We start from the raw sequence: 20782 nt of genomic DNA, 5'->3' as shown, positions 1-20782 counted from the left end.
CCCCGGCCCCCCAACCCCAGTCGGGATCCCGCTCCCGACCCCGCGGCCGCTCCCGGAGGAGGAGAAGGCAGCGTGAGGAGGGAGCCGTGCCCTCGACTGGAGGCAGGAGGACCGACGGGGCGGCCGCGCTGGGGACAGGTGTCCTAGGGCTGGGAAGCCGTGGTGCCGCACCCGACACTCCGCCCCGAGCTCTCTCGGATCCTGAGGCGGTAGGTGGCCGGGTGCAGCTGCGGCGGCGGCTGCGGAGGCGGAGGAGGAGGCGGAGGAGGAGGAGGGACTTGTTGGGAGGGCGCCTTGTGGAGGCGGGGACGGATGCCTTGATGGAGATTTGTGAGGATAGAGAAGGGTGGAGGGTGGGGGATGGGAGAGGGCAGTTACGGTCCTCTGACCGGGCGCCCCCTGACCTTGGGGCCGAGGAGCGAGAGAGGGGGCTGGAAGATGGGGGATGGGGTGGGGTGTTTGTGTGAGGAGTTTTCTCCGTGTTTCCAAACTCCTCATTACTTACTAGGCTAACGATGATCCATAGTGGACACTTATTAATACTTATTGATTAATTGGTTAAATGATATTATGACAAGATTGAGCTTGTTAGGTTTTTTTTTTATCTTGGGTGTTTTAAGTTTTGTTTATAGTATTGTTTTATATATACATATATGTAACAAACATATGTGTAAGTTTATTAAGTTGGCATTCCCCTAGGAAAAACTGGGAAAAGCTAAAAAAAAAAAAGAAGTCTTATTCTATAGGGCAACCACAAATGCTATTTTTATAATATAGGGTTAATTGATATTCCTAAAGAAAAGTGCTTCAAGTAAATAAGAAAATAGCTTTCAAAGATTCAGCTCAAATCTCCACTGTTAGATGAGGCCTTCTTTAACATCTCCTACCCTCAAACTGCTAGTGTTCTCTCTCAAATAACTTTGTATCTTTTTTGCCTATACATATATACACATTCGGGTTTCCAAACATAAACTTCTTGAAACTAGGAACTGTTTCATTACTATCTTTTATCTCTAGCAACTAGCACTGAGAGGGTGCTTGGGACAAACTTGATTTTGTTGTTATTTAGGTTTTCAGTTCTGTCAGACATTTAATGATCCCATTTGGACCTTTCTTAGCAGAGATATTAGAGGGGTTTGCCATTTCCTTTTCCAGTTCATTTTACAGATGAGGAAACTGAGCAAACCCCAGGGTTAAGTGACTTGCTCAGGGTCATACAGCTAGCAAGTATCTGAGATGGAATTTTAATTCAGTTCTTCCTGATTCTGGAGCTGGCACTCTATCCACTGTGCCATCTAACTGTCCCCCAGTGTATTTGATAGGAAGTAATGAATTAAGTGGTGTTTTCACAAGATTGTATGTGTCCCCTCCTCATAACTCCCCATTCTCCTCCTTACATATTTTGAGGGTTTTTTGCATCACTTTTTTTCTCTCCTTAGAGTTCATTACTTTCAGGGTGAAGGAAGAAATATCTAGTAATATGGAAGTCATCAGTTAGTACCACAAAGATGATTTTTCTTGTACCTCCACTTAATCCCTTTTTGCCATTTTCCCTTCTGTATTTCATATGAACAACTGTACACTCTTTTTTAAGCCCCTGCTAAGATTCATATCTGCTAGGAGATGTGGTAGACTTAGACATATAAAGATAAAAAACCCCAACAATTGCTTTCTCTCACCTTTCATATTCACTCATTAAATGTGAAATTAATTTTCAGGCATTCTTAATTTTGTTATGTGCCAAAATTTTCGAGTTTGAGTGGAATTATTTTATTGTCTTTTAGGTGGATTGGTTAATGATTGCCCTCTTCCATTGAACTTCTATTCATTCTTTTTCTATTTCTCAAATATTTCTCCTCTTTCCTGAAAGGAAATTGAAATGGAAATTTTAAGAGGGTTTTTTAGGTATTGAATTTTGTATATTAAAACTACATGGCTGTTACTTTGAGCTTTTGACATAGAATTTCACTGTGATTTCCAGGGAAACTTTGGGAATATAAAAGAAAAGTAGTTAGTAATGTTTAATACAATTTAAAATATTAATTTCTAAGCAAAATGGCTGATGGTAGGTAGTGGGATTTTTCATCAACAATTGTCTCTATCTTCATATTTAGGATTAATCATTGAATATCTAGGTACCAACTATCAGGCAGCATGTGGCTCATTTTAATTTTGCTTTTTAATTCTCTTATCTCTTTACATTATTCTTCAGAAATGAAAAGAATGTACTAAATGTCAGTAATTCCTTTATTTCAACAATAATTACTGGTGGTTTGGGCACACCTCAGGTTTATTAATGTATGTTTTTATAGTTTTGACTTGTGACTAGTTGGAAAAAAGCTACAGGGAATTCCAGATATATCATTAATGCAATCATAAAATTTTAGTAGTAAGACTATAAATAGTCTAGGCAAACTGTATCATTTTATAAATGAAGAAACTAAGGTCTACAGACCATAGGAATTGTCATGTTGTTTATGGTCTTATATCCAGCTAGTTAGTAGTAAAACTGGCTCTAGATAATGTCTTCTGACTTTCAGGGTAATGTTTCTTCTACCAGATGGTGATATTTAAAACACAATTTTTAATACATTTGTAGTAACAACCACTTACAGGTATCTACCGAGTTCATGACTAGCTGGATCAAAATGAATGATGTTTAAAATTCTAATTTCTAGCAGGAAAATTATGAAGGTTAAAATTTAGAACATTAACCTTTTGGTAGTCCTACCATTTGCTGCCTAATGTTGTATGTAGGATTCTGTTTCACTTGCAACTGTTGACATCACAAATACCTGCTCTAGGTGATACCAACTGTTGGGAGGAAAACTTTTTGAGTTCTATATTCAGGATTTGCCCACTGAATGAATAAGAAACTGGGATTTATGTAGCGTCTAATGTTACTGTGTAGACTTTATTATCTTGGTAATTAATCTTTAAAAATTTTTATCTGTGAATTATAGATTTTGTGGTATATGTAGGTTTTTAGGTAACATATTGATGGCACGTTTCATTTTATATGAAATTTTTTTGTCCTAGCATCAGTAGGAAGCCTCCTTTTATAATGGTCTAATTACATCTTATGAATATTTTAAAAATTTCTATTAATGCTTTATAAGCAAATAAGATAACAAAAAGTTGCTAAATAATAGTGCACCATAACAGCCTTGTCAGAAATGTTTATGAAAACTTAGAGAATAAAGCATTTATGTCTTAGTGATTCTTGGACCTCATTTTAAAAAATCATGTTTAGATCTCTTTAAATTTCAAAATAGTTTTGTGTGTCAAAATTATAGTATCAAAAATATGAATGTGTTTCTATTCTTTAGCAATTGATTAATAAACCATTCTTGACAATACCTTCCTGAAGATGTTAAGTATTGATTTGAATAAACAGATATTGCTCTTTTGGAATAATGCTTGTTTTATCACAAATTAGTAAGAGAAACTTAGTTTTTTCACTTTTTAAAAAATTGTGGAACTTCAACAGCCCTAAAAAGCAAATTATTTGGTGGTTGTGGTTTTGCTGATTAGAATGATAGTGTCTTTATTCCAAAATTCTTTTCATAATAACTTACATTTATATAATGCTTTAAAGTTCTCAAAGTGCTTTCTTCCCAAAGCCAGTAGTGGAAACATTGCACCTTTCTTATGACTCAGGTTGAGAGAGCCCATGACCTGAACATGGACACACAGTTAGCAAGTGTGAAAAGCTGAGGGTATCCCTTAACTCCAAATCTTTCACTATTTACTCTGTGGTGTAGAAGATAGAGAGCTGGTTTTATGGTCTGGAATACCTGGGTTGTTAAGTCTGTGATATATACTGGCTTTTTGATCCTGGATAAGTCACTATCCCAAAAAGTTTTCTTAAGATTCTTTAAGTTTCAGAACAGTTGTGGAGTTGCATTAGGAAAGGGTTCCCTCAATTCGGGCTTAATACAGCAATGAAATCACAGGTCTGGACCAAAAAACAAAAACAAAAACAAAAAACCACACAGCTCAAAAAACACTCCTAAAACAAATACCCAAAGATTTTTTTGAAATAAATAGGTCAGCCATTATTCATATTTACATCTTTGACTTTTCCATTTTCCCTCAAATAAAGGAGTTTTCATTTTATCCTACTTTATATTTTATTTTCCTGTGCCCCTTCTCACCTTCCATCCCTCCAAAAATAAGAAAGAAAAAGGGAAACCTTTTTGGTTAGGGTGTAACAGCATATACACTTGTTCTTGATTAGTAAATTATTTGCCAAGTTCTCAAGGCTTTCTGGGCTGCTGAATGGTGCTGTGGGTAGAGTGCTGGGCCTGGAGTCAGGTAGATTCAACTCTCTGGAGAAGAAAAGGGCAAACCTCTCCATTATCTTTTCAGAGAAAACCCCAAATCAGTTCAGAAGAGTTGGATATGATTAAAAACATCAAAAAAAAAAGTAAGACTTTCTGGGTAATGAGTAAGAGAAATTTATAAGTGGCTGTTTAATGTTTTCTTTGTGTTGAATCTTAAGGATCTATTATGTAGTTATTGTGAACACTTTTTTCCAACAGTGTGGATCAAAACCTCACTCTTGTCTTTGTAAATTGCTTATGTCTGAAAAAAAATCTCATTGATTATTATTTGGCTAATGAATTTTCTTTGCTTAACCTCAGATGACTAAGAATTTCAGTTGCTTAACTTATAGTTAGATTTTTTGCTAGTTTAGGATACTTTCTAGCCAGTGCTTTTACTCTAGTGACATAACCTTAAATAGTCGAAGGCCATCTCCATGGTAGAATAAGGCAACAGAGTTGGAATTTTATTGTAGACTTTGTATTGACTATCTGCATCAGTGATGGTGAGCCTTTTTGAGATCACTTGCGGTGTCCCACTCTCAGAGACCACATGCTGTGCCCTGGTGCCCCCCCTCCTCTATTGGACATGCCCTGCCCCACCCTTACCCCACACAGGGGAGGGAGAAAGTGCTCCCATTGGGCTGCTAGATGGAGGGATGGGTGATGTGAAGTATGTCCTTAGCACAGGTGAAGAGGAGGAGGGCAGTGACCTGAGCACTCCACTCCCCTCCAGCTCTGACACCTGTGAGTTGCCCACCTTATTCACTGTGTGATCTAATTGGGCTGCTGGGCAGAGGAGTAAGTGAAATGAGGAGTGTCTTCAGCCTGGGTGGAGAGGGGGAGGGGAGTCTGTGTTCCCATTGGGCTTCTGGGCAGAGGGGTGGGTGATGTGAAAAAATGTCATCAGGCATTGTGGAGAAGGGGAAAGGAGCAGCCCCTCTTGAGGCCCTCTGCCTTTCTAGTAACAAACTCTGGGTGGAGAGGGCAGTGCATGTGTCCACAGAGAGCACACTGCATGCCCTTTTTGGCATATGTACCATAAGTTCACCATCACTGGTCTACATAGTTCATCAAATTTTATATTGAGTAATGTATATTTGAAAAACATTCATTTTTTCTTGATAAAATATAAGCTTGAGATTAAGGACTGTTTCATTTTTATCTTTTTATCCCTAACACCTAGCCCAATCAATGCCTGGAACTTGGCAGATGTTTAATAAATGCTTGTTGATTGCTTCAAAAAATTGACTTATGTTCTCTTGCTGAGAAAAAGTAATTGAAAACTAAGATTTCTCTTTTTCAAGCCATCATTTATTTATTGTCCACTTTCTCTTCTTTCCTTCTGGTCCTTGGAGAGGTTTGTCTTTTCCCCCTAGTCCTTTTTCTCCTTGACCTCCCTGCAACATTTGGTACCATTAATCATCCCATCTTATTATATTTTCTCTTTTTTGCTTTTTGTACTGCACTCTATTAATTCTGCTATTTCTTTAAATAAGTTTGTTTCCTTTGCTGTTCTTTTCCTAAATATTCTCTAAAGGGTGGGGATTTTTCCAAGGTTATGTCCCTGCTCTTATTTCTTATCTCTTCTTATTAAGCTCATTCATTTCTATCTCTGTATAGATGAATTTCAAATCTTTATTTCTTGTCTGGACCTCTTTTTAGTTCTAGATGATCATCTGGCAGGATGTCCATTTTGATGTCCAAAGTGGCTTATCATATTTTCTCCTTAAACTTGTTCTTTCTCTCTCCTCCCATTCACTGTTCTTATTAATACAATGCTGTTCATTTAGTCATCTTTAATATTGGTGCAGACATCAGTTATTAAGTGCCTCATGTACCAGGCATTATCCCGGATGATGCAAATACAAACACAAAAATGAGATAGATAGATCCTGTCCTCAAGGAATTTTATATTTTACTAGATATGATTCAACATGATAAGTGAATGCATGGATATATATGCATATATATGTAATTTGTGTGTGCACATATACAAAATAATTAGAAATGATTTCTTAGGGGTGTGATCAGATTTACTAATGACTGGTAGAGTCAGGAAGGTCTTTTGAAGGAGGTGGCACTTGAGCTGAGTCTTAAAAGAGAATTAAAGGTTTCAAGAAGCAATGTGAAAGGAATCTTCTAGGTATGAAGCACAAGTTGTACTAAAGCACAGGAAAGATAATGTCTTGTATGGGCAATAACAAGTAGTTTGTAGTGTAGAGTATGTGAGGGAAGGAATAAATGTATAATCAGGTTGGTGGAATAGATTGGAGGCAGAAGTTGGTTCCAAATACCTGGATTTTTCTTATAATTGAGTGGGGGGGGGATGAAGTATTGGCTATTGACATGGCGAGACTTAACTTGAATTTCTACTTGACATTTGAGTGGCGATTGGATTGTTGAGGGCAAAGACTGGAGGCAGGAATGCCAATTAAGGGGTCCTGAAATAAGTAGCCATGAAGATCTAAACTAGGGATCTTTCTGGTACAAGTGGAGAGAAGTAGGTGGATATTTTAAGATTCAGTATTGATTCAGTGATAATTCAAGTGGAGGGAAGAGTTAAGATGTCTCTATGGTTTTGAATCTGGATGATTAGAAGGACAGTGGCCTAAAATAAATGAATGAAGAAATAGTAAATGCTTACTAGCATCAGACATTATGCTAAGTACTGGGGATATAAAGACAAAAAAAGACAATCCCTGTCTTCAAAGATCTTATATTCTTAGAGTAAGAATATGTGTAGGGGAATAGTGGCCAGGGAAAAAGTCATAGCAAAATGTGTTGATTTGATTACTTTTCACAGAGCGAGAGTTGGGAAGAGGTGTGGGAAAAGGCATATAGGGGTGGCATAGCATTAAGATGTCAAGGAAAGTAACATGATAAGTTCAAGTCTAGGAGAATATATGATAATTCTCACCAGTCAGAAGTGCAGGCCCCAATCCTCAGTGGAGCAGAGAATGTGGGACAAAGGCGGCCTTTCAGAGAAAGATATGTGTCTGTTTAGTTTTTAATCCTGCATAGGTTAGTTACCTTTTCTCAGTTTTCAAGACTTTCCATAGTTTGATGCAAAGTTGCCTTTTAGGCTTATTTTGTATTACTCTATGTTCATGATATATTCAAAGTAAACTGAACTACTTTTTTGTTCTTGAATATACCCTTCCCTTTTTACTTATATTCTCTATGCCTGGATGTCCCATCTTCCCCCTTTTACTTGGTGAATTCCTTCTCAACCTTTAAAACTGACCTCAAAAGCTCTCTGTTCTTAGAAATCTTTTTTGTTACCTTATGTTGGCAACAACATTTCCTCTTGAACTGCAGATTGCATCTGGATTCGCTACTCTAGCACTTAATTATATTAGAGATCATAATTACATGGTGGTGTCTTATTCTTGTTTTAGCTCTACTAGTTCGTGATCAATCCTGCCCATAATAGGCATCACGCTAGTACCCAGCACAAAATTCTACACCAGTAGATGTGCAACCAGTATCATTGAATTTATTTCAGTCTTGACATTGGTACTTCTTCTCATGAAAGTGTTATGATTCATTGTTGTGATAGAATTCTATTAATTCTCAGACAATAATGAAAATGAGAATTTAATTTTCTTAATTAAAATATGCTATATAACTATATTTTTTCTTTTAAAGTATGGAACCTCAAGGTCTTTGTGATAATGGAAACCAAAAAATTGATTGGTAAACCGCTTCAGCCAGCAAGACCAGTTCGACATCTGTCTTCTCCCCATGGTGAGTAATTTCCCAGAGATACCTAAATATTTTGTCCGTGTTGTTAGTATTTAAAAGGTTTAATGCTTCAAAAGTATTCTATTGTCATTGTGTGAAGGTTAAATTAAAACTGTTTCTGTATTATTAACCCATAATCTGAAAGACCAGCAAAGGTGAGAGGTAAAATAGCACTTGACTAAAATTAACCTTGTGTATTTTTGTTTCAGGTCTCATATTGGCAGATCCCTGGCTCCTGCTCAGATCAATACTCCAGCACAAATTGTGCTAATTGACAATGATCACTACAGAATCTTATTGGAGAATAAAAATATCCTTGAAAAAAATTAGGTATATAAGTGCAATTTAAAGATTATTATTGTATAACAGCACGTGTGGATTCTGTGGTGATTGCGATGTCATAACTTTACGTTGGTAAAGTTTAGGGCTATGCTCTGAGCTGGAACAGGTAATCTGACTTCTGGAAACCTAAACATAGGAAAATAGGTAAGTTTTCAGATACATTATGCAGAAATGCCCCCTTTTAACCTTTTACTCTCAGAGCCATTAGTCCATGAAGCTAATTTTTTGGATGATTCCTTGGAAAAATTCTAACTTTTTTTTTTGGTGTGTTAAGAATCTTTCAAGAGCTGGTCTAAAGTAGAAGCTTATCTATACTACATGTATAATTTAGAGTCCTCTTTCCCTACTACTGTGTACATATAGCCCATCATATTTAACATCCTCATTTGTGAAATTCTATATTTCAATAATTTCTTAATTTACCGTGATAGTTCTCTTAGCAGGGATGCTTAACCTTTTTGCATGTCAAGGACTCCTTTGGCAATCTGGTAAAACCTGTAGACCCTTTTTGAATGCACAAAATAGCATTGCAAAGGAAAAGAATTATATTGAAATATAGTAAAAATTTTTATTACAAGACAAATTCAAGGTTAAGTTAAGAAACTTTGACTTTCAATCCTTAAATCATACTCCTTTGTAGATCCTTTGTAGAATCAGCACTGGTTTTGAGGGATCATAGGACTAGAGCTATAAGGGATCTTTCAGGCCACCAAATTCAGCCCCTCATTAGATAGGTGAGGAAACTGAGTTTCAGAAAAGGGTGAATGATTTGCTTAAAAAGCAACATGACTGGTACGTGTCTGAATCCATTATTTGAACCTGGGGCTTCTTGATTGCAAATCTAGTATTTTATGCACTACACCATACTGCCTCTTTATTCCAATATATCTTTCCTATGACTATGCTGCAAATTAAAGAAAACTTTTTTTTAACCATTTTTGCTACATTTTCTACCAGGCTAGGTGCTGGATTGACTGACTGACTGGATGAAAATAATTGCATTGTTGTTAATAATTATTTTGAGTAATTCAATACTAAGGCTCAAATAATCTGCACATGCAGAAGATATTTTGTTTTGCAAACTTGTTTCAATTTTATTTTCTATTTGGTTTTGTAATCACTCTAAATTTGAAGAATGCAATCATTTATTTTCATTCTACATCAAACTCGTATGTCTTCAGGGATTAATTATATGATTCTTAAAGGGAAAATTCATTGAAAAGAGTAAGTATCTTAGATAAAGATTTATGTGTGCTCCAGAAAATTATCCCTATTTTGTTTCAGCTATTCATAGTAAGCCTGTAAAATAATAAAAAGAAATAAAAATGGAAAATAAGAATTAAAAATGCTACATTTTGTAATGTCAGTATGTGTGAGAAAAATCACTAAAAAAAATAAATGAAATTTAAGCACTTAATGTAATAGGGCTTCTAGTATATCAGCAACTTAGTATCACAGAATTATAAGATTTGTAGATATATCAGTTCATTCATTTTTAAATATTTAGACAATAGTCTTATTTTGCATTCATTAAAATCAATCTTATTTTTAAAAACTCTCCATGAAGGAGATTCCTTAGCAGATCTCGATGACTAAAATCTGTATATAAATATATTCACCGAAAAATATTTTCTGGTAGCTAACATAAATTCCTTAAATTTTTTAAGCCTTTTTTCTTATTCTCTGGGAAAATGCCTTCAGCTATCCACCCTTCTTCATTTAATAATTTAAAGAATCCAAGACTCACTTATTTCGTTAGACTGCCTATAATACATTTAGATACTGAAGTATTAAAAAACAACGGCAGTTTTCTCTTTAAGGTCATGGTTTTTGCTTAGTTATATTTATTTTCTTACCTCTTAATAAAGGTAATAACTTGTCCCTACAGGAGCAGCATTCCCCTTTAATTTTCAAAATGAAAATCCATGCAGCACTCAGTGTTTACAAAGTGGAGTTGGCAGGGTAAGTTTTTCAAATACTTAGAGAATAAATCATTGAAATTATGTAAAAATTTAAAGACATTTATATGCTAAGTAGTTCAGACTAATAGTTCTCTTTATTAGAGTAATAGTCAACCTATCAATATCACTGCTCACTGCTTGGTGTCCTTCAGAGATGAAGGTGGGAGTACTGGTATGTTGGTAGTTAATTTGTATTGGTCTAGCTATGCTTCTCTGACTAGTACCTCCTATTATCCACCAGGAGGAGCAAGAGAAGCACACAAATGACAATAGAAAAGTGAAAAACAGCTTTCTGACTGAAGTACCCATAAAGTACCTTGGAAGTTTTACAAATAAAAATTAATCTGGAAGCTTATTACCAGACTTATAAGCATTTATTAGTAAAGAGAGAGAAAAGGGGCTTTTTAGTCTTATTAATTTTATGTAAAAATCCAGTCTTCCATTGCAGCCAGCTCTTACCAGGCTTGTCAAAGATCAAGAGATAAGATAAGAGGGGAGAGGAGGGGGAGAGAGATAAAAAAGGGAGGGGGAGAGAGAGAGAGAGAGAGAGAGAGAGAGAGAGAGAGAGAGAGAGAGAGTGTGTGTGTGTGTGTGTGTGTGTGTGAGAGAGTCGGAGTGGGAGTTCTCAGCTTCTCATACTAGCTTTTCAAAACTATGGCTCCTCTCCCTGGATCCTTCAATTGGCCAAAGGCTTGCCATCCATGGCACTCTCATGCTCAAAGGTTGCCCTGTGCCCANTCTGTGTATTGGCTTCTTGGTGGAATAGTGGTAAGGGTGGGCAATGGGGGTCAAGTGACTTGCCTAGGGTCACACAGCTGGGAAGTGTCTGAGGCCAGATTTGAACCTAGGACCTCCCGTCTCTAGGCCTGACTCTCAATCCACTGAGCTACCCAGCTGTCCCCCTAGTCTTAATACTTATATAAATGTATATAAAGAAAAAAATTTGCTCTTCTAGTTTTTGGAATTTTGATTTATATCATTTTTGTGAAGTGTGAATTTTTTTTGAATTTCATATTTCAGATGAAAAGTAATTGTTAAGAAACAAAAAATCTAATAAGTCCTACATAAATATGCCTTAAATAACCTCCTTTTTGAATGAATAAATTATTGTTTAGATCAAGAGATCTTTACCTCTGGGGCCTTGGACCCCTTGATTTTAGAGGATCATGAACTTCAATTAAAATGGAACATTTTAAAATACAAAGCTGTTTTTCTTTGTGATCCTATGCATTTTAAGAAAATTATTTTGAAAAGATGTCCTATAAGCTTCACCAGATTTACTGAATTGCCATAGGAGTCTATGATACAAAAAAGTTATAAAACCTCTGGTTTGGATGACATTAACTAAATATATTGTTTACTTACTATTTAAGCCAAAATGTATGCTCTGACATTTTCAGTTATTAGAATAAATGACTTTTAGTAAGGTGGAGATATAGCATATGTTTAAATTTGTAGATTTTAAAAGTACATTTTATTCCTGTTCAGCAGTGTAAGACTAATGGAATGCAAACCTTCACTCAAGGTCTTAATCAACCACAGCAGCATCAGTCTCCAGTCAAAAAAGGTAAACCTGTCCCCAAATCCCCAACTAAAGGTGTAGTATCTTTGAAATTGATATATGTAGGTCAACATACTGTTGTTGGCTAATGAAATTTAAAGTTTGCTAAAAATCATTTGTACTTTAGGCAACTTGCCTCCAGCTTCAGATTTTCTTTTCTTATTTGTTATTAGAGATACATTTTTGAAAATCTGAGCCACAGATTTCCAGTTATTTCTAACATTGTCTTAATTTAAAGACTAATAAGTATGTGGAAATGCTAGTTACAAGGGTTAAAAAAAACCCTGATTTTTGTTTTTGGTGGGGTTTTTTTGTGTTCTGTACATAAAACTCCATTAACTCATACTACATTAATTCAGAATTTGTAATAATTTGTCCATGGGTAGTCTATCTTGTGAAGGATTTTATCTGTGAAGGAAAGACTTGCTAAAAAAAGTTACAAATAAATTTTTATATGGCATATTTAAGCTACCTTAGTATGTTATGTACAAATACTACTATTCTAATTACTAATTAATATTCTATAGCAATTAAAGCTGAAGTATTCATTATTCAACAGATATTTTGACTGTCATCCATGTGCATGATAACTACATTAATTTGTGTAGGACTGAACATGTAAGAATTTGTTTAACTTCATTCTCTCTACTTCTGAAAAAATGAGCACAAATTGGTGAAGTTTTATTGTATCTGATTTTTAAAATTCTATTTTCCCTCACTATGTAGATTCTCCTTAAATTTCTGGGAAAGCTATTTCCAGGGATGGGAGAGGAAAGCAAAATATAAAATAAAAGCACAGCAATATTCCAATGAAAAGCCATTAATGTGTATATATTCTTCTTGATATAAGAACTGTTTTTTAGAGCAGTGGAGTTTCCTGTGTTAAGTTGAACTGGAGTCTACAAAGTAAAATGAAAAGAAAGTACTATTAATTTTAATTTTGTATGTTTCTTTGAGTAAGAAAATTAAATAGTCACTAGTAAGCTATGTGATATGAGGCCAGGATAAATATTAAATTTTAAAAGTGTTATATATATCATGTTGGGATTTTGGACAAAGTGATACAAAGTGCTTGATTTTTTACAAGTTATGTCCTTGTTTAAAGACTGCATTAGGTTCTTGTCCTGGCTTAATTTTTTACTAGCTGTATAAACCTGGACAAAAGTCCTTTCATTTTTGTTTCTTATTCCTCATCTGTAAATTGGTGACAATAATACCTGGCCTGCCTACTTCTTAGGATTTTTATGAAGATCAATTGAGGTAAACTATTAAGTGCAATATCATTTTAAAGTATTATTCTATTTACTTAGATATTATAATTTGTGGTACTTGCGTGACTTTCTTTGTTAATTTTGAATTTTTTCTAGATAGTAATTCCATATTTGTTTTCCCAAGGTACTACTGAAAAGCTAACATATTCAAGTATATTTCATATAACTAAAACTTCTCATATTTTAGAAACTGAAATACTTATATCAAAATTATATTTAACAAAGCCTGTAGCACTCTGGCACCAAGGAATACCTCATTTGTCTGTTGGACCATACAGAGTTAGTTAGAGGAGTCCATGTAGTAAGTATTCCCTCAAGCACTCTCACTGCCTCCAAAAGGCTACAATTCTTTAAAAGGGATATTTTAAAGGAGTTGATCTAGCTGAAGGAATATTTATCATATGTTTCTCATTTACCTTTTTTTTCTTCCAAGAATAGTCTTTTAAATCTGCAAAACACATGGACAAGTTTCACTCACAAAAGAAATGTGCCAAAAATTATTTAATAGGGAATTTTGTTTTGTCAAATTCTAATTGGTGGTTAATGTATACAGAAAGAATTAAATATAGCAGAGATTTCCTGTTGAAGCTCTCAAGTGTTTCCATCTGTAGAAAGAAACCAGACTTTCTGCCTGATCATCCCATTGTACTCCAGAAGCCAGTAAGTACTTTGTTTTGTTTTGTATCAATTCAATTCAACAAGTATTGATCAGAGTATCTATTAAGTTTCTAATTCTTTGTGATTTGATATCTCTCTCCAAACCTAAGCTAACACGGTTAACAAATAAATTGGGCAATTTGTCCATCTGTGGCTTTCTCCTGATATTTTTTAAGGAATTGTAGAAGGCAAGTGTTTTAACCTGAAGTCCATAAAATTTTTTAAAAATATTTTAATGATTGATTTCTTTTGTAATTTGTTTCCTTTTTTATTCTTACCTATTTCATTTTTAAACATTATTCTGAGAAGGCGTGCATAGGTTTCTCCAGACTGCCAAGGGAGTCAGTGACACAAAAAAGTAAAGAATCCTTTGTGTAGTGGATTCCTGAATTGAAATCAGTCATATTTGGTTTTAAGCCTACTTTATATAATAGCTGTATGACCTTGGATGGTTAACCTCTATGAACTTTAGTTTTTTGTATTTATAGAATGATTAACACCTGCCTTACAAAGGGTTGTTTGAAGCTCAGATCATTTATCTTTTTTACTCTCTAGACTAAAATATGCCTGATTTCCTCCTTCTGTTATTACATTGTTTCCCAAATGACATCCAGGGTATAGATACAATTTTGCATATTATAGAAAACAATCATTTCTTCTCCTTATTTTTTAGGATTACAGATTTAGAGATCATCTAGCACAACCCATAACTAAGTAATAATCCCCTTTACAAAATGTCTGATACTTCCACTTGAAAATCTTCAACAATGAAGAACATACTACTTCCAAAGACAGATTATTCTAATTTTGGATAATATAGAAGTTTTTTCCCACCTTGATATTTAGCAGAAATTTGAGTAAACTAATCCTAATGTATTTTACATGTTGTTTCAGTCATATCTGACTTCATAATTTGGGGTTTTCTTGGCAAAGATACTGGAATGGTTTGCTATTTCCTCCTCCAACTCATTTTACAGATGAGGAAACTGAGGCAAACATGGTTAAATGACTTGCGCAGGGTCACACAGAAAGTATCTGAGGCTAGATTTGAATTCAGGTCTTCCTTACTCCAGGACTGGCACTCTATACACGATGCCACCTAGCTGACCTATATTTTACATTTCATATTTTACATGGCAGCCCTTCAAGTTCTGTAGTTCTTCCTCATCTTGCATGGAAAGCTTTTCCAGTCCCTTTACTATTACTTGTTTGCCTTTCTCTTTGGCATACCAGTTTATTGTGCTATCTGTTCTATCTGATATACGTATCATCGTCACTTAGACTTTAAGGTCCATTTCAGATTCCGCTACTTCCATGTCTCTTTTCCTGATCAACCTAGCCAAAAGTAATGGCTTTTTGTAATTTTCATATATTGCTTTGTATTATGTGTCTTTGTCTAATTTAACCTTGTTAGAGTATATCAATTTGAGAGGAGAGTCTGTACATTGCTTTATGCCTTCTGCCACAGCACTTATTTAAATTCCATTCACATACAAGGTATACAAATACTTTTATGTGAACTATCCTGAATTATACTTCAGAGCTAAGGTCCAGTTGAGAAGTATATGTTTTAAGTAGTAGCATTAGAATGTAAGGATTTAAGAAATTACATAGACAAGGTTAAGTTATTGCCTTATTTGAAGTTTTCTTTTTATTAAAAAATAGAACTATGATTGTATATGCATTATAATTAAATCCTTTAATCTGTTGTGCTTGTTTGGAATTTTTGTAGTTGTTACAAACGGCCTTCATTTCATTTTTCATTAGCAAATCTCATTCTAGCCAATGCAACTTTGTCATATTGTGTTCTTGACTTCTTCCTTTATCATAGTCCAATAATAGGTCATTAATTCACAGTTTTAGATTGAGTCAAAGCTAGAGGGTGACTAACCAGCATTTTTATATAAAGGGATAATTGATGTGGTGAAAGTCTTCACAAGTCACATTCAAATGTTCCTTAAATATTAAGCATAAATTTATAAAAATATTAATTTTCCACTAATTTTGGAAAATAAAGGAGTAGAACCTAGCCCAAGTCCTTTTGTATTATAAATATAACTATTTGTGTTGGGTTTAATGACACTTGAGTTTTTGTACTTTTACTGGGAAACTATGTAATTCAAGTTCCTTACCTGGAACCATAAGTCTAAGATATGTGAATTGTTTAAAGCATTCAGGGTACATATAGAACCTTTTGTATAAAGAATGATGATTTGTTTTATTTTGTAAAAGAGGCAGATTCGGAATCAGTGACCACATAAAGAAGCAGGTTGTGACTGAATAGAGCTTTCCAAAATCAGACTAGGTTGCTTTTAGGAGTCTCACATTATTAGAAGTCTTTTAAACAATTCTTAGGTGATGACTGGTTTGGATGCTTTGGAGTCTTCTCCATGACTTTTGAGATCTTTCCAGCTCTGGAAGTCTATACTTGGAAGGAGAATCTGTCTCCTCCATCTCTCTTTGAATCAACTCTGTGTGTGTGTTCACTGAACCAGCCATTAGATTATGAGCACCTTGAAAACAGGAATGATGGTCCCAGAGTTTAGCAGAATGCCTGGCACATAGTAGCTGCTTAATCAATGCTAGTTGACTGATTGTCTACTAGAAAAGATTACCCAAATTGTTTTCTGCCTGCACATAAGTACTTATAGATTAAATGACCCAAACGGAATATTATAGATCAAAGGGTTGGCCTGGATAGTGTTTTCAGAAGAATCTATTCGGGAGTTGTGACAATAACAACTTGAACGTTTAATAGTATCAGCATTGAATTTAGAGTGGGAAGACATGGATTTGAATACTGGCTCCGCTATTTAAATATATTTATCAAATCTTTCTGGGCTCTGCTTTTCTCAAAATGAAGAAGTTTGACTAGATGGATTTTTTAAGGCCTCTTCCAGTTCAAAATTCTATGGTGTTATTGTCTCCAGGTCTTGTACCGTACCAGTTCATTTGCTTTTCTCCTAAATTTTTATAGCAATCAAAGATAATAGTATTACTGGAACAGACGTGCAGGCCAACAGAAGTGTTTAAGACTACAAATTTAGTAATTTCTAGTCTTGAACTGATTATGATGATAGGAGGAATAAGTATCTAGAAAATGGCAGTTTTTCAGGTTCTTCAAAGGAACATTTTCCTTTGTATATGAATGTTCAATTAGTAAGTATAGATATTATTGATGGTCAAGGGGAAGGCTTTTTTTTCCTTTTTGCTTAAGTCTGGTTAATTTTTTGATACTTGTATTAGACATTTCCTTTTTTTTTACTTTCTTGAACACTAATCTTCCTCTCCTCTATAAAAACATTTAATGTTTTTCCTTTGTCTTCTATTACATAAGTTTGCCTTTCCAAACTTGAGTTCCATCTAAACCAGTGATTCCCAAAGTGGGCGCCACTGCTCCCTGGTGGGTGCTGCAGCAATCCGGGGAGGGGGGTTGTGATGGCCACAGGTACATTTATCTTTCCTATTAATTGCTATTAAAATTTAAAAAATTAATTTCCAGGGGCACTAAGTAATATTTTTTCTAGAAAGGGAGCAGTAGGCCAAAAAAGTTTGATGATCTAAACCATCATATTTTGTCTCCATCACTTTTTTTTTCCTTTGTGCATGCTACTCTTTTTCCAAACTTCTTTATTTTGACCTTTTCTCCTTTTGAGGTTTTCTCATATGGAACTTAATATAATTACCTTTTTTCATAGACAGTGACAAAACTAGGAGGGTATGGGCTATCTGAATGCTATTGAGAACACATCAGAAGAAAAAGGATAAGATCTTCTTTGTTCTATTCTTCATAATGAAGACTCCACCCTGGAGAGCAAACAAATGTCTCCATGTTTGAGATTTTCTTGGCACTTTTCTTCAGTTTCAGAATTCATATAATCTCAGATTTGGAAGGGACTTCTGAAGACATTTAGTTTAACTTGAACTTGGACAGGAAACCTTCCACAAAATCTCCAAAAATTTTCCCTACCATCCAAATTGTAAAGGGTACTTCTACATCCAATGATGGTCTTTTCCACTTTAGGATAACTTTAACCATGCGGAGATTTTTTTCTTACATTTAGCCTAAATCCATCTCTCTACAATATCTGTGCCTTGTTCCAGCATTGCCTTCTAGGTCCTAGAACAAGTATTGCCCCTTTTCCACATGACATCACTTCAAGGTAGCTATCATGCTACTTCTAAGCCTCCTTCAGAATAAATATCCATAGTTCCTTCAATAAATTCTCCTATTGCATGATATGAAAATCTTTCACAATTCTGGTTTGCCTTTCTTTAGATATTCTCCAGCTTTGTAAAATTTGGGTGTCCAAAATTGAACACAGTATTCTACATATTATCTGAGCATAGCAGAGTATGGTATAACTCATTTCCTATTATTAGACACTATCCTTTTCTGAATGTAGCCCAAAATTACTGAAATAAGGATTTGAAAATAAACTGGCATCCTGGGACAGATGTACAAGCAAATATTCCTTATCGATATGAGGTAGTTAAGACTATTGTAATCTTTGGGCCAGAAACCAGATTTGACACCTGCCTGGGAGTTGTTTAAAGGACACATATAGTCTATGAGACAGATTAGGAAGGAGTAAGATCTTAAGAATTGAGCAGCAGCACGGACATAGCATTCTAATACTCACCCAAGGACTTAATGGGTTGAGCATGAAAGAATTGGTGGCACTATGGTAACTGGAAAATGAACAGACAGAGGCTAAAAAGAGAAAACTATAAATTGTAAATGAAAGCATTTGCCAGAATGAAAGTGGCAAAAAAGAAAATACAGATCACATTTCAATTGGTAAAAAAAGATTCTGTTCAGTAGATTGGACATCACAGTAATGTAAAACCCTGGTGATTTAAACAAAGAAGTTACCTCCTAAGTTGATGTCCTAACCTTATTTGCCATATTAAATGTCACATGATAGTAAAATTATAACATTAACATTTCTAATAGGAAGAAATTCTTCTTTGTTGTTAATCTTGCCTCACTTCCTTTTAATCCAAATCTTTCTCACTCTGGATCAGGCCTTCATCATCTCTTGCTTAGTCTGTTGTAAGAACTTTATACTGGGGTCTCTGCTTCAGTCCTCTTATAGCTCCAATCCATCCTTTGCACAGTTGCAAAATGATTTCCCTAAAGTGCAAGTCTGATGTTAATATTTTCCCTAGTGGTTCCCAATGGATTTCGAGATCAAAAAGAAACTTCTCTGTTTGGCCTTCAAAGCCCTTTTGAACTTGACCCCATTTCATCTTTTTTTCTCCCCTTTTTTTTAAACCCTTAACTTTTTGTCTTAGTATTAATTCTAAGACAGAAGAGTGGCAGGAGCTAGGCAAACAGAGTTAAGTGACTTGCCCATGTTACAAAGATGGGAAGTGTCTGAAGCCACTAGAGTTAATTCTATGCACTGTGCTAACTAGCTGCCCCTCTCATTTCATTTTCTAGGTATCCAAACTACCACCCGCAGGCCAGATGTGGCCCCCTGAAATGTTCCATCCCGCTGTGACATTATTCCTAATCTGACGAATACAATGAGTAGAATACAACACAATGAAACTTCAAAAGATTTGCCTTAGAAACGGACTAATAGATGAACATTTCTTTTCCTTTGGCCCCCTCTTTTAAAAGTTTGCCCATTACTGGTATAGGATATATACATAAAGTATAATATATTATATACTTCAGGCAAATTGGCCTTCTAATTGTTCCTCACACAAAGATAAACATTTACAGTGATTAGAATTGATCCTTTAGGTACGCATGTTTTCTATATTATTATCATGCTAACTACATAGAAAAGCTGCATAAACTTCATTGAGAGAAAAGTTTTGCCCTATTTTGTTTTATTTCTAGTCAAACAATTTCCAGGCATTTGATATGTAGTAGTGTGGTTTACAATCAGTTTACAGGGTAGTTGAGTGATACAAGACTCATCTTCCCGAGTTCAAATTTGACCTCAGACATGTACTAGCTTTGTGACCCTGGGCAAGTCACTTAGCCTATTTGCCTCAGTTTCCTCATCTGTAAAATGAGCTGAAGAAAGAAATGGTACAACACTCCAGTATTTTTGCCATGAAAACTCTAAATAGGATAATGATGAGTCTCACATAACTGAAATGACTGAATAGCAACATAGTCAATTTACAATGTCTTATACATAATAAGCATTAAATAAAATATAATGATTTGGTATACAGTTAAAACATATGAATATAGGTTTTATTTATTGAAACCTTTCCTTTGTGTTTCAGGAAAACAACCAAAGTTTTAAGTAGCATTTATAAGAACAGATGATTTTGAAGATAAAGAATCGTTCATTTTATATTTTGGACACCTAAAAATGAAGTGGATCTAGTAACAATAACTGCGATGGACCGTGACAATCCAATTTATTTTTCATTTCAATGGTTGACTATTTGGTTTTCCCTAAAATGAGTAAGAAATATTTTAACCTATAAAGAACTTTCTTTCTAATCAGCTTCAGCTTTTGCAGGCAAGCAACTGCATAATTTGGGAAATAACACTGGAAAGTAGTAATTGACTTAGTTTTGTGGGAAGACCCGGTATTTATAATTTGCACGTTACTTGCAATTTTTTTGTTTTTCATCATTTGTAATAATGGAATGGAAATGCAAGCTGTAAACGATTCTCAAATATAAAATATTTGCTACTATGTTATGTATATAGTACATAATCTTTTGTTGCCTTTAAAGTTGCTTTTATTCTTGTTTCCAATAATTTTATACCAGCGCTTGAAAGGATCTTTTGCAATCTCCTCAAAGTCTTAATTTGAGTAAATTTAATGGTATGATTCTCAGAGACAGGAGAATTTCTTATAGCAATTTCTGACCAATTGGTCTTTAGATTGTTGGGCAATAAACATTGTCTTGGCAGTCCTAAAATTATTAGCAGACAAA

The 20782-nt window shown here is 34.9% G+C and overlaps 1 protein-coding gene across 1 annotated transcript; it reads left to right on the top strand.

Moving 5' to 3' along the window:
• The first annotated feature begins 57 nt into the window (after window positions 1-57).
• On the top strand, window positions 58-20538 carry C1H8orf88 (chromosome 1 C8orf88 homolog). The gene is made up of 6 exons (XM_044658188.1): window positions 58-209; window positions 7977-8075; window positions 10303-10376; window positions 11867-11942; window positions 13761-13867; window positions 20117-20538. The coding sequence occupies exons 2-6, from the start codon at window positions 8003-8005 to the stop codon at window positions 20138-20140; spliced, it is 354 nt and encodes a 117-aa protein (XP_044514123.1). The 5' UTR covers window positions 58-209; window positions 7977-8002; the 3' UTR covers window positions 20141-20538.
• The last annotated feature ends 244 nt before the right edge of the window (window positions 20539-20782 follow it).

Source organism: Gracilinanus agilis, chromosome 1, assembly GCF_016433145.1.
Source record: "Gracilinanus agilis isolate LMUSP501 chromosome 1, AgileGrace, whole genome shotgun sequence".
NCBI classification, from domain to species: domain Eukaryota; kingdom Metazoa; phylum Chordata; class Mammalia; order Didelphimorphia; family Didelphidae; genus Gracilinanus; species Gracilinanus agilis.
This window is presented reverse-complemented; position numbering and strand designations above follow the sequence as displayed.

Bases quoted from the DNA above. Each gene is read 5' to 3' on its own strand.
- C1H8orf88 (XM_044658188.1), top strand. From the start codon at position 8,003: ATGGAAACCAAAAAATTGATTGGTAAACCGCTTCAGCCAGCAAGACCA. The intron at 8,076-10,302 runs GTGAGTAATTTC...TTGTCCCTACAG, and splicing joins ACATCTGTCTTCTCCCCATG to GAGCAGCATTCCCCTTTAAT. The intron at 13,868-20,116 runs GTAAGTACTTTG...TTTGTGTTTCAG, and splicing joins CCATTGTACTCCAGAAGCCA to GAAAACAACCAAAGTTTTAA.